We start from the raw sequence: 12,133 nt of genomic DNA, 5'->3' as shown, positions 1-12,133 counted from the left end.
TTTAACCCAAGAGGTAGTTTTCCCATCTGCAAAATGGGGATAATACCTGCCCCAGGCATTTCAAACAGCTGGTTATGTGATTCTCATTTCCTACAGTAAAAACATATACTCAGTGTTTGTAAAGCATTAGATGCTCCATGATAAGACAACTGATTAATAAACCCTACTGCCATTCTGCCCAATTCTAAACAAACCTTTAATGTAGCAAAGATGAAAGGAGAATGAAATGGAGTCATCCCTCCTATTCGTTTAGCCCACAGGAGCCTCCCTAAGTCTTCTTACCTCTTTTCAGAGGCTGGAGAGCCTAGCAGTTAGGAAGGCAGGCCCTGAAACCTGACTGCTTAGTTCTTAGGCCAGATCTACCACTCACTGGCTGTGTGACGTCAGGCAAGTTACTTAACTGTTCAGGGCCTCCGTCTCCTCTTCTGCAAAATAGAGGTAATAAAAATGCACACTTCATATGGTTGTCATGAAGATTAAGTGACAAAATCCATGTTAAGTGCTTAGATGGTTATCACACAATCAAAGTTAGCTACTGGTCCTGGTCTAGACCAAGGGTCAGACAGAACTTTAGGCTTTGTGGGTCAAAAAGCAAAAGAGAGGACATCATGCACATACCACTAAGAATGTAACTATTTAAAAATGGAACAATCATTCTTAGCTAATACGCTGTATAAAAATAGGTGGTAGGCTGGATTTGGTTCATGTCTGCAGTTTGCTCACCCTGGTCTAGATAATAATCCTGGGAGAAAACAGGACACATCTGTCAGAACAACTAACAGAAGGAGTCTGAGCTACCAGCTTTAACAATCCAAAACGGGAGAGTTTAAGAGGACATTAATAGCAAATCCCCACACAACAGAGTGGATATTACATTTGTCTCCCATTAACAGAGAAAAGTGGCACGCCTTCCGGCTCTAAGAAATCAGAGGCCTTGGGACAGAGAGAGACACTGCTGGTTGGCAGCAGTAATGTCAAACAGTTCTGCACTCTTTCACTTCTTCAGCTAAAAGGAGAATCTGCTGGGGCTCACAAAACTAAAGACTTCATCATTTGAAATGGATTTTTACAAGGCAGGTAAGCTCTAAAGACATCACATAACAAGAGGGTATCTGTAGCAATTCCTCCACTGTTCTCCCACACTAGGATACCTGCACTCATGCAGTAACACACACACACACACACACACACACACAATGTTCTGCCACCAACTCCAACCACATCAGGTTACCTATTTGGTATGTTAACATTACTCTACAAAGGCACAACTTTAAGGAAACTGATGATATTATGAGGCAAAGATAAGGCCAGCAAACTACCTCCTCACATTCTTTACACATAGCAAGGTGAATCAGCTTGCTGGTTCTAGTCCAAATGTCAGTCAAGTTTGGATGACATGCACACTTATATTAATTTCAAGTTAGTTAAGTTCCTAACCTAGTAGAGGGATTAAGCTTAATTGTGGATACTGAAAGGCTTGAGTAGCCTGAATCCCACAGTCCCCACGACTGTGGTGGTGGCCTCTGCCAAGAACTTCCTTGAGCACAGGGCATCAGGTACAGCAAACAAGACCTGGGCTCCACAACTGGGCAGAGCTGGCTCTGTCATGTGTTGCTGGGCCGTGCAGGCAAGGTATTGAACCGTTGGCGACAGCCTTCTCACCTAAAGTGGGGCTACTAAAAGCATAACCTGTCTCATGTGCTGCCTTAAGAATGAAATGAACTAATGAATGAAAATGACCTAGAGCAGTGCCCCTGGCAAGCACGAGCAGTAAGCCTTCTTTAGGTAGCTCTATACCAGCAAGTTTCTCTGGCAGTCACCGGTAAACTCAAGAGGCAGAAATCTATGCCCTGGGACTCTAAACTTCCCCAAGCCTCAGTCTCCTCAACTGTCAAGTGGGAACACCACAACGACTGCACTGGATTTTGGAAGTACACGGACGCTTTTGCAAATGCCCTGTCAGGCAGGCTGCACAGTGCTAAGCACTATTACCCTACTTCCCTAAATCCTAGCACTGTCAATGACAAACGCTGGCGTGAAAGAACATGACAGAGAGTGTAGCTTCCAACGACAGAAAAGAGGGCTTAGAGCAAAGTATATGCTAGATCCAAATACTCAGCCAGACGTCAGCACACTCCTGAGGACCTCCAAAGTGGGCAAGCCCCGTGTTCCCACAAGCCCCTAACAACTTGTAGGGCTTAAACTGCCTGAAGGGCACTTGCAAAGGACGCTGTGCAGCACAAGCCCGTATGCAGACAGAGCTCTGTCTATCGAACCTGCGCATCCAGCATGGCGTGGGAGCGAGGCGACAATCAATGGATTCTTGCTTAGAATCCTAAGTTGGAGGCAGGTTGTGGGTGATCCCATTTTATGATGCTCTTTGTTTCATACAAGTGACGTACAAGGGCCTTATACTCATGGTCATCACATCCACTTGGCCAACGATACCAAATGTGAAGGGTTTGGGAAAACCCGGGGATCCCCCCCGCTGGGAGGGGGACTCGCTCACCTTCTCGTAGGGGATCTGCAGCAGCTCCAGCACCACGGCATGCGCGCCCATGTTCCGGAGCAAGCGCTGCTGCTGCTTCCGGCTCTTCCTCACAGACGCACTCTCCTGAACACAGAGTTTGCTGAGGCGAATCAGAATCTGTCCGAGAGAGACAGCCAACGGTTGCACCTCTGACCAACCTCACAGTTCTAAGCTCCAATGTACTGCATGGCAACAACAGTCAATGAAGGTGTACATACAGGTGAAATTTGCTAAAGTAAATCCTAAGTGTTCTCACCCTCCTCAAAGAGCTTGCTCTGCGAGGTGATGGAGGTGTTCGTTAACCTGATTGTGGCAATCATCTCAGAGAGTATGTGTATCAAATTACTGCGTGTCACGCTTCAGGGAAATGACAACACTTTTTTGGTCAATTATACCTCAATAAAGCCAGATAAAATTTCTTTGAAAAAAAAAATCAAAGAAATCGACCTCTGAAAACTAGGGAGCACGACGGAGAAAAAAAAACCGTAGGCGCCGGTCGTGGGCAGGGAGGCGGAAGTGATCACAGCATATTAAAACACCCAGAACAAGGGAGATGGTGCTCTAATATGTAGTATCCCTGTTAATCACGTCAAACCGAACGTCAAGCCTCCACGTGGCTAAGAACATGTGTTTCCAGCGTACGCAGTGGATTATGGCTTCAACCAAAAGTGGGACAGTTTCAGAAAGATCTCCTAAAATGGTGAGACTCAGCATCATTGCCAGGGACTTGGGAAGAGTTTGCTCTGGGGTTAAAACAAAACAAAACAAAACAAAACACAAAGCTCCCAACCTCCTAACTCTGAACTACCTTACGCAAAGAATTCCAAAGATCCAGAGCGCTCACTGATGGACACTATGTGCCAGCCACTGAGATAGAGCCTTGACAATTATATCAGTTAATCCTTTGGTCAATTATAAACCTTCAGAAATACAGGTGCTAACTGCACCTATAAAAAGTGAGAAAATTGAGGACACACACAAAAAAGTGGCAGAAGATGCTTTGAACCAAGATCTGACTGTAAAACCCAAGTATGTAACCTCTGCAAGCTTCTTTCTCCCTGTGAAACTTTACATGAAGAAAAAAGCTGAAGTGTTTGCACTTTCAACTTGACTATCACAAACCATAGCTCCTAGGAGAATTAATGAAGAAGGAGAGAAGGCAGGAAGCCCACTTACCTCTTTCACCACCCTGTAGTTGTAGCTGAAGAAGGAGAGAAGGCAGGAAGCCCACTTACCTCTTTCACCACCCTGTAGTTGTAGCTGCTGGTGCTCTCGTGCTTTTGTGACTTGTTATTCCCCTCCTAGGGACCAAAAATAAATGTAAGTGTGGTTTGTTCGGCCTTTGGGCAACAGTCTGTTTGTTCAGGTTGGCATCAGCATTTAGGAAACCATGAGTTTGGCAGTTTTCCTACAGTCATGCTGGGTTTCAGCCCGACTCGTTCTGATCGACATGATTTCACTGAGGTGGGAGATGATGGGGGGCCAGGCTACTGAGAACAGGTTCTTTCCTGGGTGGGTCCGCAAGGGAAATCTGGTGCTCACCCACTCGACAACAAAGTCTATTCCCCATGGTCCGAGGTAACACGGAAGAAGTAGCTAAACTTCCATTTTGCAGCTTATTTCCTAGGAGAATAGCTGTTACTTTGGCTACTTAACAAGCAGATCTCTGGAGAATAAAGCTCATCCTACAATCCTACAATCTGCACTTTTACCTAAAACCAGAGGAGGATATTCCCTTGTTTGAGGAGCCCAACCATCTGCTCTGGTGGCATGACCCGCGTCTCACCCACCTCTGTTTTCTTGTGTTCATTTTCACCAGAGGCACCATCCATGACCTCGTCAGGGCCCTGCCCTTTGTACACCCAGAGCTCCGACTTTTCCACAATGGATCTCAGCTGATCCAAGTCTTGTTTGATCTGTTTGTAGTTGTCGACATCTTGGCTGGTAACAAGCAGCTGGACCTGAACAAATGTAATGTGTCAGTGGTGCACAACAGCCTCTTGGAAAGTCGACAACGACAACACCAACACACACACACACACACGCACGCGCGCACATGAATGGCAACCTCAGCTACCTGTTTAAAGGCCTGCAGGACCTCCTGCCTCTGACTGAAGTGCCGGAAGAGGAGCTGCAGGGCCCCCGACACCAGGGGCGGGTAGTCGTGCATCGTCAAATGCAGCAAGACTCGGAGGAAGGTTCTGCCGCCGTGGTCATCCAAGTCCAGGGGGGTGTTCTCCTCACTAAAGGAGTGCATGGTAGGGGAAAGGCCAGATGAGCCACAGACGCCCTTCTCGCACACACTCGGACCCAGACACACCCACCAGTCAGTTCTAACCCTGTAGTCAACCTCGGGGGACTTGAGTATTAATAAGCTCCTGTAACAACACAATATTGTTTTAACTTCAGCTCAATCGTAAGGTGAGGGCACAATGAAGATCTCACTACTGTCCAATCTTAAACCAAAGTCCCTACCTTCCCAGTGACAGGACCTGGCTTTTTTTTACCCAGATTCCTGACTCCTTGAGTGTTCTTCTGCTGGGTCTCATCTATGGGTGGAGAACTGCACACAGTTGTGTTTCTCCTCAATTAGGAGTTTATTTTTTTATGTAAGGTGCTGTAATTCAGGGCCTACCAAAGTACCTGTGGTAAAGGACCTGTTGCATATACTTCCACTTTACAGCTAACTGATGACTTAGTCTATACCGGGTCCCCTGACCACGCACATGAATGTGGCAGTGTCAAGTTGCCATAAAAGCGGCCCAGTGATTACTCCCATGCTCTGTACTTCTCATGTCACAAACTGGTAGCAAGCAGTCTGCAGACCCCACTTTGAGGCGTGCTGCCACAAACCATGACCACGCAGTGTGCCTCAAACTGAGGTTCATTAGCAAGCTGTCAGGGGTTATCACAGTATCTATTATAACTGTGTGTCATTTATATAATTAAAAAATTAATAAGCATGTCCTTGATCAGAGAGCAGATCACTGCGTAACTGAGCACGGCCACTCCATTGTTGTGTCAGTGGTTATATTGTGCTTACAATCAAATGAATGCCAAATGGTGAGACCTTCGTGTTTGCAGGTTAGCAAGAAAAGCAGAGAGAGGATTTCACAGGAAAATACTCTGTTCATGCTATGTGCTCCAGAAAGGTGTGAAGACAGTGTTACTGCTGTTCAATACTAGAAAATGATGGGAAACTTGAGATACCACAAGAGCACATGGGAGTGTCATCATGTTGAATTCAACATACTTTGTGTTTCAGAAAAACATCTTTCATCATAGTAAATAATACTGCTAATTCAAATTTCACAGGTTTTACTGTTAGACTGCTAACATTGGTGGCCCCCGCAACAAAAGAGACTTTCCTGGGGGTATAGACATCCTTATGTAGGCCCCTCCCACACTGACACTGGGCTCAGCCATGTGATTTGCTTTGATCAACAGGATATTAGCAACACAATACAAGAAGAGGCTCGATTAGTGTTGTACATTGTTGGGCTATCCTGTTGGGATCTTTGCACTTAGAGCCAGTCACCATGCTACAAAGAAGCCTAAGATAGTTACGTGTAGAGAGAAGGGAAGGAGGGAGAAAGAGAGGTTCCAGCCTTGCAGATATTCCTACCAAGGAGCCAGAAATTTGAGTATAAAACCTTGGATGTGCCAGGCCCAATCACCAGGCCCAAGAGACTGAACAGTGATCAGCAGATGAGCCATCCAGCTTAGCCCCAGTCAACCCACTTAATTCTGAGAGGCAATAAAAGGATTATTTTTTAATCCACTAAGTATCTGGAGTAGTTTGTTACACAGCAATAAATAACTGAACCAAGTATGCGTATGAAAAGAACTATGCGGCGGACACCTGGGTGGCTCAGTTGGTTAAGCGTCTGCGGCTCAGGTCAGATCCCAGGGTCCTGGCATTGTGCTCTGTGTCAGGCTCCCTGCTCAGTGGGGAGTCTGCTTCTCCCTCTCCCTCTGACCCTCCCCCTAGCTCATGCTCTCTCTCTCAAATAAATAAAATCTTTTAAAAAAGAACTATGTGCATAGGGTATTTATATGAGCTTGCGGCTATTCGAGTCTTGTAGGTATTTGAGTCTCATAATAATGTTTTAAGTCAACATTGAGTAATCTGATCTTTTAAAAAGGGGATCATACATTTGTCTAATGTTAGGGACAATGTGTGTTTCTATTGTTGCATGGTCTTGAAAGAGCTCAGGGACAAAAATGGAAGTCCACCAGCAGCAGAAACACATGATCTTGCTAACCTCACTTTGTTTTCAATCCCCTCTTTCTTTCAACCCTATTTTGCACCATTAAAAAAAAATCTTTTAATATGTGTATTTGGGGAAACCTACTTACATTCCTTCTATCCACACAGGAAATACATAGACACACACACACACTGCCAACTAATATCATTCTGACCTAAGCACTAAGGGTTACAAAGAGAGCCATAAAATAACCTAAACCCAAAGACTAATTGTTTCCTAGAAGAATGAAGGGAAAGTCTTTTAGAGCTACACAAAATGAGGCTTCCCAATCTTAGAACCACCTACAAAACCAAACACTGAAAATATACTTTCCTTCCTCCAAAGATGCCTTCTGCTTGCTCTTCAATGTGTTCAAAGTCAAGAGTACCTGCAAAGGTAGAGAACATAGCTTCAGATGTAGAAAGGTCTAAAAAAAAACGGGCTCTTGGTGAACTTTCCCAAAAATAGCCTTGCCCCGCCCCTACGTTAACTTCAAGTCTTCCAGAATCTTATCTTGTAAAACTGTAGAGCCAGGTCAACCCAGATCACACTGTCCAGTGGCTCTGGTGTGCACTGTTCCACATTTCTGCCAGTTTTCTACCAACTCACGATCCCCTTAGTAGAGCAGAGTGACGACCTCATGCCAAGCAAGCTCAGGCCTTGATAGGTGGGATTATGTCTATCACCGCCACCTTTCCCTGTACACTTCATCACTATTTCTTGGGCAGGGAAAAACTTCCATCATGAGTAAAAGTTGCTGGTGGACAATGCATTTTCTTGGAGGGTTTTGGTTTTTTTTTGGCATTTCATGTAACCACAACACTACAACCCTCAGCTGTCTTATGACTAAGGCACTCCAAGATGGAAGGAAACAAGACCTAACCCAGAAGAGATCAAAACTCTTTCAATTATTCTTTTGTTCAAAAAGGATAACGCCCAGGATTTCATTCTTAATTACAATAATCTTCAAAATATTCATATTTTACCCTTTCTTTAGAATGTACTGTTGGAATCCCCAGCTTTTACTAGACCCACACCCCATTCTATGGCTGAAATCCCACTGTGGAATCACTGACCTGGTACATTACTTGGCCCCTCTTGGCTGCTATTTCCGGAGGATGTTTCTGAAGTCTGGGAATTGCTTTCATCAAACTCTCGCTTAAATATACACAGGAGGCAGGAGATCCTATAATCCAACCTCACATTCAAAATAAACTAAAGATTCAAGTGGAAATGGAAACAGATTGGTTACATTAGCATACCACCTGTAACACTTTGCCAAGCCACTGCACTCTGGCTGGGCCTGGTATCTGTTGCATCAATTACCTTCAGCACTAAGTGAGCCAAATATTTGGCTTAGAATTCAACAATTACTTTAACAACAGACTTCCATGGGGTATATCAAGCCTGTCCACAGCACCTTAGCTTCTAGTGCAAACTTCAACATCCAGACAATTAATTTAATAATTGGAACAATAAACCACTCACTCCCTCCTCCATCCTCTATAAAACATTACTTCAGCGAGTAGTAAATGCCAATTCTGGGCCCTGAGAAGGGTGAAGTTGGCTGCTTTAATTTAAAAGAATTAACAGAGAAAAATATGTTTTTCCTACTAGAAATTAGCTTGGTCCATATTTTTCATTTGAGATGGTTTCCTTTGATTTATATACCAACCCTTGGGTTCCCTCTTCATTCACTTCCTACATTCTTTTGCCCTCTACTCTGAAGCAAGGTTACCTTTTCCCTGATTGTTGCTAGAGCCAAAAAAAAAAAAAAATCAACCACAATACCGTTATTTGAGGACCTTAGTGACATTCTCCCTTCCACTCTCTCCTCATCTCTGCCTTGCGCTCTTGGTGACCTTCCCCAGTCCCAGGGCAGTCACCTCTCCCAGACTGAGACACTGCCTTGGCTTGCCTTCTGAGCTCTTGGTCATTGTTTCCTACTGACTACTGGACATCCCATTTGGGGTCTTCCCAGAGTCTCAAATATAATCAGAGATGAAGTCCTACTGGTGGTTCCACTTCCACCACTTCTCCTAGATTTCTCCCGACTATCACAGCCCTGCTCACATCCTTCTTATCTCCTGCCTTGCCATCACCAGATCCACCTCCCAAAGGTGTTTATTCTTACATTAGTCCCCTGTATAAAAATCCTCAAAGGCTCACTAGAGAATAAAGTCCTAACACTTGAGGCACCCAGAGCTCTCTAGAACCTGGCCTGGTTCTCCCTTCCAACCTCATTTCTGACAACCTCTGTTCCACACACTCTAGGTCTCTAAGGGGACCTTAGAGGGGGAGGTGCTATGGTCCCGTGTGAAGTCATGCCCTCCTTCAACCTGCTCCAAGTTCAAGGGGACTTGAGAATGTCCCCTTATTTCTATACTATAAATCCTGTCCATGCTTAAAAGTGCAGATCAAATCCCACCTCTTCTGTAAAAACCTTTTCTGGTGCTTACTAAATGGATGACATGACCCACCCCTGTGTCCCAGGAGAACACTTTTCTCAGAGTTTCATTTCCTTATTTTCCTATTAGACTGTAAGTCTCTTGTGGATATAGTCTCTGTCCAAATCATCTGTGCATTCCTCCTAGTGGCCAGCAAAGTGCCTTGCATATGGTGGGGGCTCATAAGTATTTGCCAAAACAATGACTCCACCGATCAATTGTTCTAAGACAAGGACAGCGAAAGGACCTGAAGGTGTGATCAAGGTTTACACGGCATCACTGCTGATACACAGTCATGACACTAATGTACTTGGGACGCATAAGCCACAGCCTAAGAAGTCCTTCTCAACTTTTGGTCAGGCAAAAATTCAATGAGGTTTCTTCTGAGTCATTCTCTATGGCCTTAACTATTTGAGGACTCCATGAATGCTTTCTAACTATTGATAAAATGTGATTTCAGATTCAAAATACAAATTCTTAAATCTATAAACACTGATAATCACCTATTACATATTCTGGGGTTGGCATTAGGTAGCATGGGATAAAAGAGAAAAGGGGCAACAGTGTTCTTTTTATTAAGGAGGAAATGATTTTGTTGATGAATAAAAATGACCTACGTGAGCAGAAAGGGGAAAACACAGGAGGGTTCTCATACCTAAGACCAATCCCTCTCTCCAGCAGACTGGCTCCCATACCTCCTTTTGCCCAATCCTACAATTATTTTCTTTCTCCTATGTCAACAACTTGTCCCTCTCTAGCTGACTATTCCATTCCGCAAACTTGCTATAAACTCCCAACTTAAAATACTACAACAAAAACTTCCTGTGACCAACAATCACCCTTCAGGCACCTCTCCATTTCTCTGTGCATTTTATAGCAAATCCACTCAAAAAAGTTGTTTGCACTTACTCCCTGATTCATCTTCTCCTGTTCCCTCTCGAACCCAACCTATTCCAAAACTTCAGGGTCTTCTCACTGCTGTTCCCTCTGCCTCAGAGACTTTTCCTAGATATCCACATGCTAGCTTCCTCACTTCATTTGGGTCTCTGATCACGTTGCTTTACTAGAGAAGCCCTGACAACCCCATCAAAAACAGTATCCCTGATCCCCACCCCCTGGTGGCCTCCAAGCCACCCTAACCCTCCTTTAGATTTCAGTATCTTTAGCACTTACCACTATCTGACACAGTATACCTGTTTAACATGCCTATGACTCCTACCAAAATGCAGGCTCTTTAGAATCAGGAATTTAATCTATGCTGTTCAGTACTGGATCTCCGATGCTTAAAAGTACTTGGCACAGAATCAGCTTCAATAAATATTTGTTGAATAAATGAATGAAAAAGGAAGGGAGGGAGGGAGGCAGGTGTTGCCAAGTTGATGGAGCCTTAAACTAGTTGTGAACGATAAGCAAGGAATCCAGCTTTATGTAGAAGCCCAACTAAGTGAATTAGCTTGGGTGAAGACATAAAGGGCAGGGATTATGAAAAGCTAAGGTAACTACAGGAAATTCTGTCATGGCTGGAGGGAAAGGGCACATCGGAAGGGGTATGAGATGATAGTAGAAGGATAAAGACAGCTGGTTCACAAATGGCACTTAACAATGAGCTAAGAATTTATCTCCATTCTCTCCCCAGAAGGTCTAGGGCTTTATAAAAGCAAGGACACAATCCAGATGGTAGCCCTGTGAGCACACTCCTCTCCGCCTCTAACTGATGGTTACCTGGAGTATTTCGATGATCTTCAACTTGGTGTCCATGACCATGATGTCCTCCTTCTCTGGCTCTGCCTGCTTCACGTTGCCTTCAGGGGCAGCAGCCATGGGAGTCATGGGTAAAAAGCCTCCTCCCCGGAGCACCACCTGGGTCATCAGCTCTCCAACCCCGTGGATGGACCGCATTACATTACTGCCTAGAGAGGGCCAGGACAGACCTCAGTCATGACAACATTTCGGGAGACTGCTTTCAGACACCTGGCAGGGGGGCACAGGCTCGAGCATATTATTTAACAAGTCCCTGTTCCAACATATTCTCAGGACCCTAGGAACCAGAAAAGTTTAATACCCATGAAAAATTTAGGGATTCAGGAGTAGTGGAAAATACATGGGCTTTGAAATCCCCAAAGGGGCATTTCTGTGTATTAATTCACCTGCCAAATTTTACTGGTCACCTAGCACATGCTTATTGCTATGCACAAAATTAGGGGTACAGGAGTTAACAAGGCACAAATTGAGTGCCGCTACTAACACTGATTTTGAGTACACTGGATTACCTCTGAGGCTCAGCTTCTCCATCTCTAAAATGAGAATAAAAGAGCTCAATCAGAGGATGAGATGGTGAAAAATATGTGAAATAACAGCACAAGACCTGACAGACAGAGGGAGGTAAGGAGATGTACTTTTTCTCTTCTAGCTGTAGAGACAAGTTCAACAATTATCCAGACACGAGTACCTAGTACGTGCCCACTCTGACCCTAAAAGAGGAAAAAAATACACATACAAAGGCAGATTTTCCTATTCACAGATTGGAAATACAGGTTTGGATTTTATTTCATCATACGCTAATATCATCATTAAATGCCTCACAACACATCGAATACGAGGGTAGGACATGTGTTCTTCAGAGATAAGCATTCAATTTGTTAGATAACTTTCAAATGGTTTGGCAAAATAGACACATAGACTCATATATAAATCTAAAGGAAATCGAGCAAAATGTGAATAATCAAGGACCCAAAGTTGTGGATCTATAGGTGTCTGCTGTGCTATTCTTTCAGCTTCGCTTTTTGTTTGAAAATGTCCATAATGGGGACGCCTGGGTGGCTTAGTTGGCTAAGCATCTACCTTCGGCTCAAGTCATAATCCTGGGATCAAGCCCCGCATGGGGTTCCTTGCTCAGCAGGGAGTCT

At 44.4% G+C, this 12,133-nt stretch overlaps 1 protein-coding gene across 8 annotated transcripts in view; it reads right to left on the bottom strand.

Moving 5' to 3' along the window:
• The window catches only part of ITPR1 (inositol 1,4,5-trisphosphate receptor type 1), a 320,344-nt gene that overhangs the window by 148,220 nt on the left and 159,991 nt on the right, over positions 1–12,133 (bottom strand). For all 8 annotated transcript variants that reach the window (XM_027586400.2, XM_027586401.2, XM_027586403.2 and 5 more), the window contains 7 exons: positions 10,950–11,137; positions 7,857–7,995; positions 7,114–7,168; positions 4,608–4,773; positions 4,321–4,491; positions 3,766–3,831; positions 2,510–2,647 (listed from right to left, as the gene is read on the bottom strand). In XM_027586400.2, coding sequence (XP_027442201.1) covers positions 2,510–2,647; positions 3,766–3,831; positions 4,321–4,491; positions 4,608–4,773; positions 7,114–7,168; positions 7,857–7,995; positions 10,950–11,137 — 923 coding nt within the window. The remainder of the gene's footprint in view (positions 1–2,509; positions 2,648–3,765; positions 3,832–4,320; positions 4,492–4,607; positions 4,774–7,113; positions 7,169–7,856; positions 7,996–10,949; positions 11,138–12,133) is intronic.

This window comes from Zalophus californianus, chromosome 1 (assembly GCF_009762305.2).
Source record: "Zalophus californianus isolate mZalCal1 chromosome 1, mZalCal1.pri.v2, whole genome shotgun sequence".
In the NCBI taxonomy this organism is placed as follows: Eukaryota; Metazoa; Chordata; class Mammalia; order Carnivora; family Otariidae; genus Zalophus; species Zalophus californianus.
Note: the sequence above shows the minus strand (reverse complement) of the source record. Positions and strands in the feature narration are given on the sequence as shown.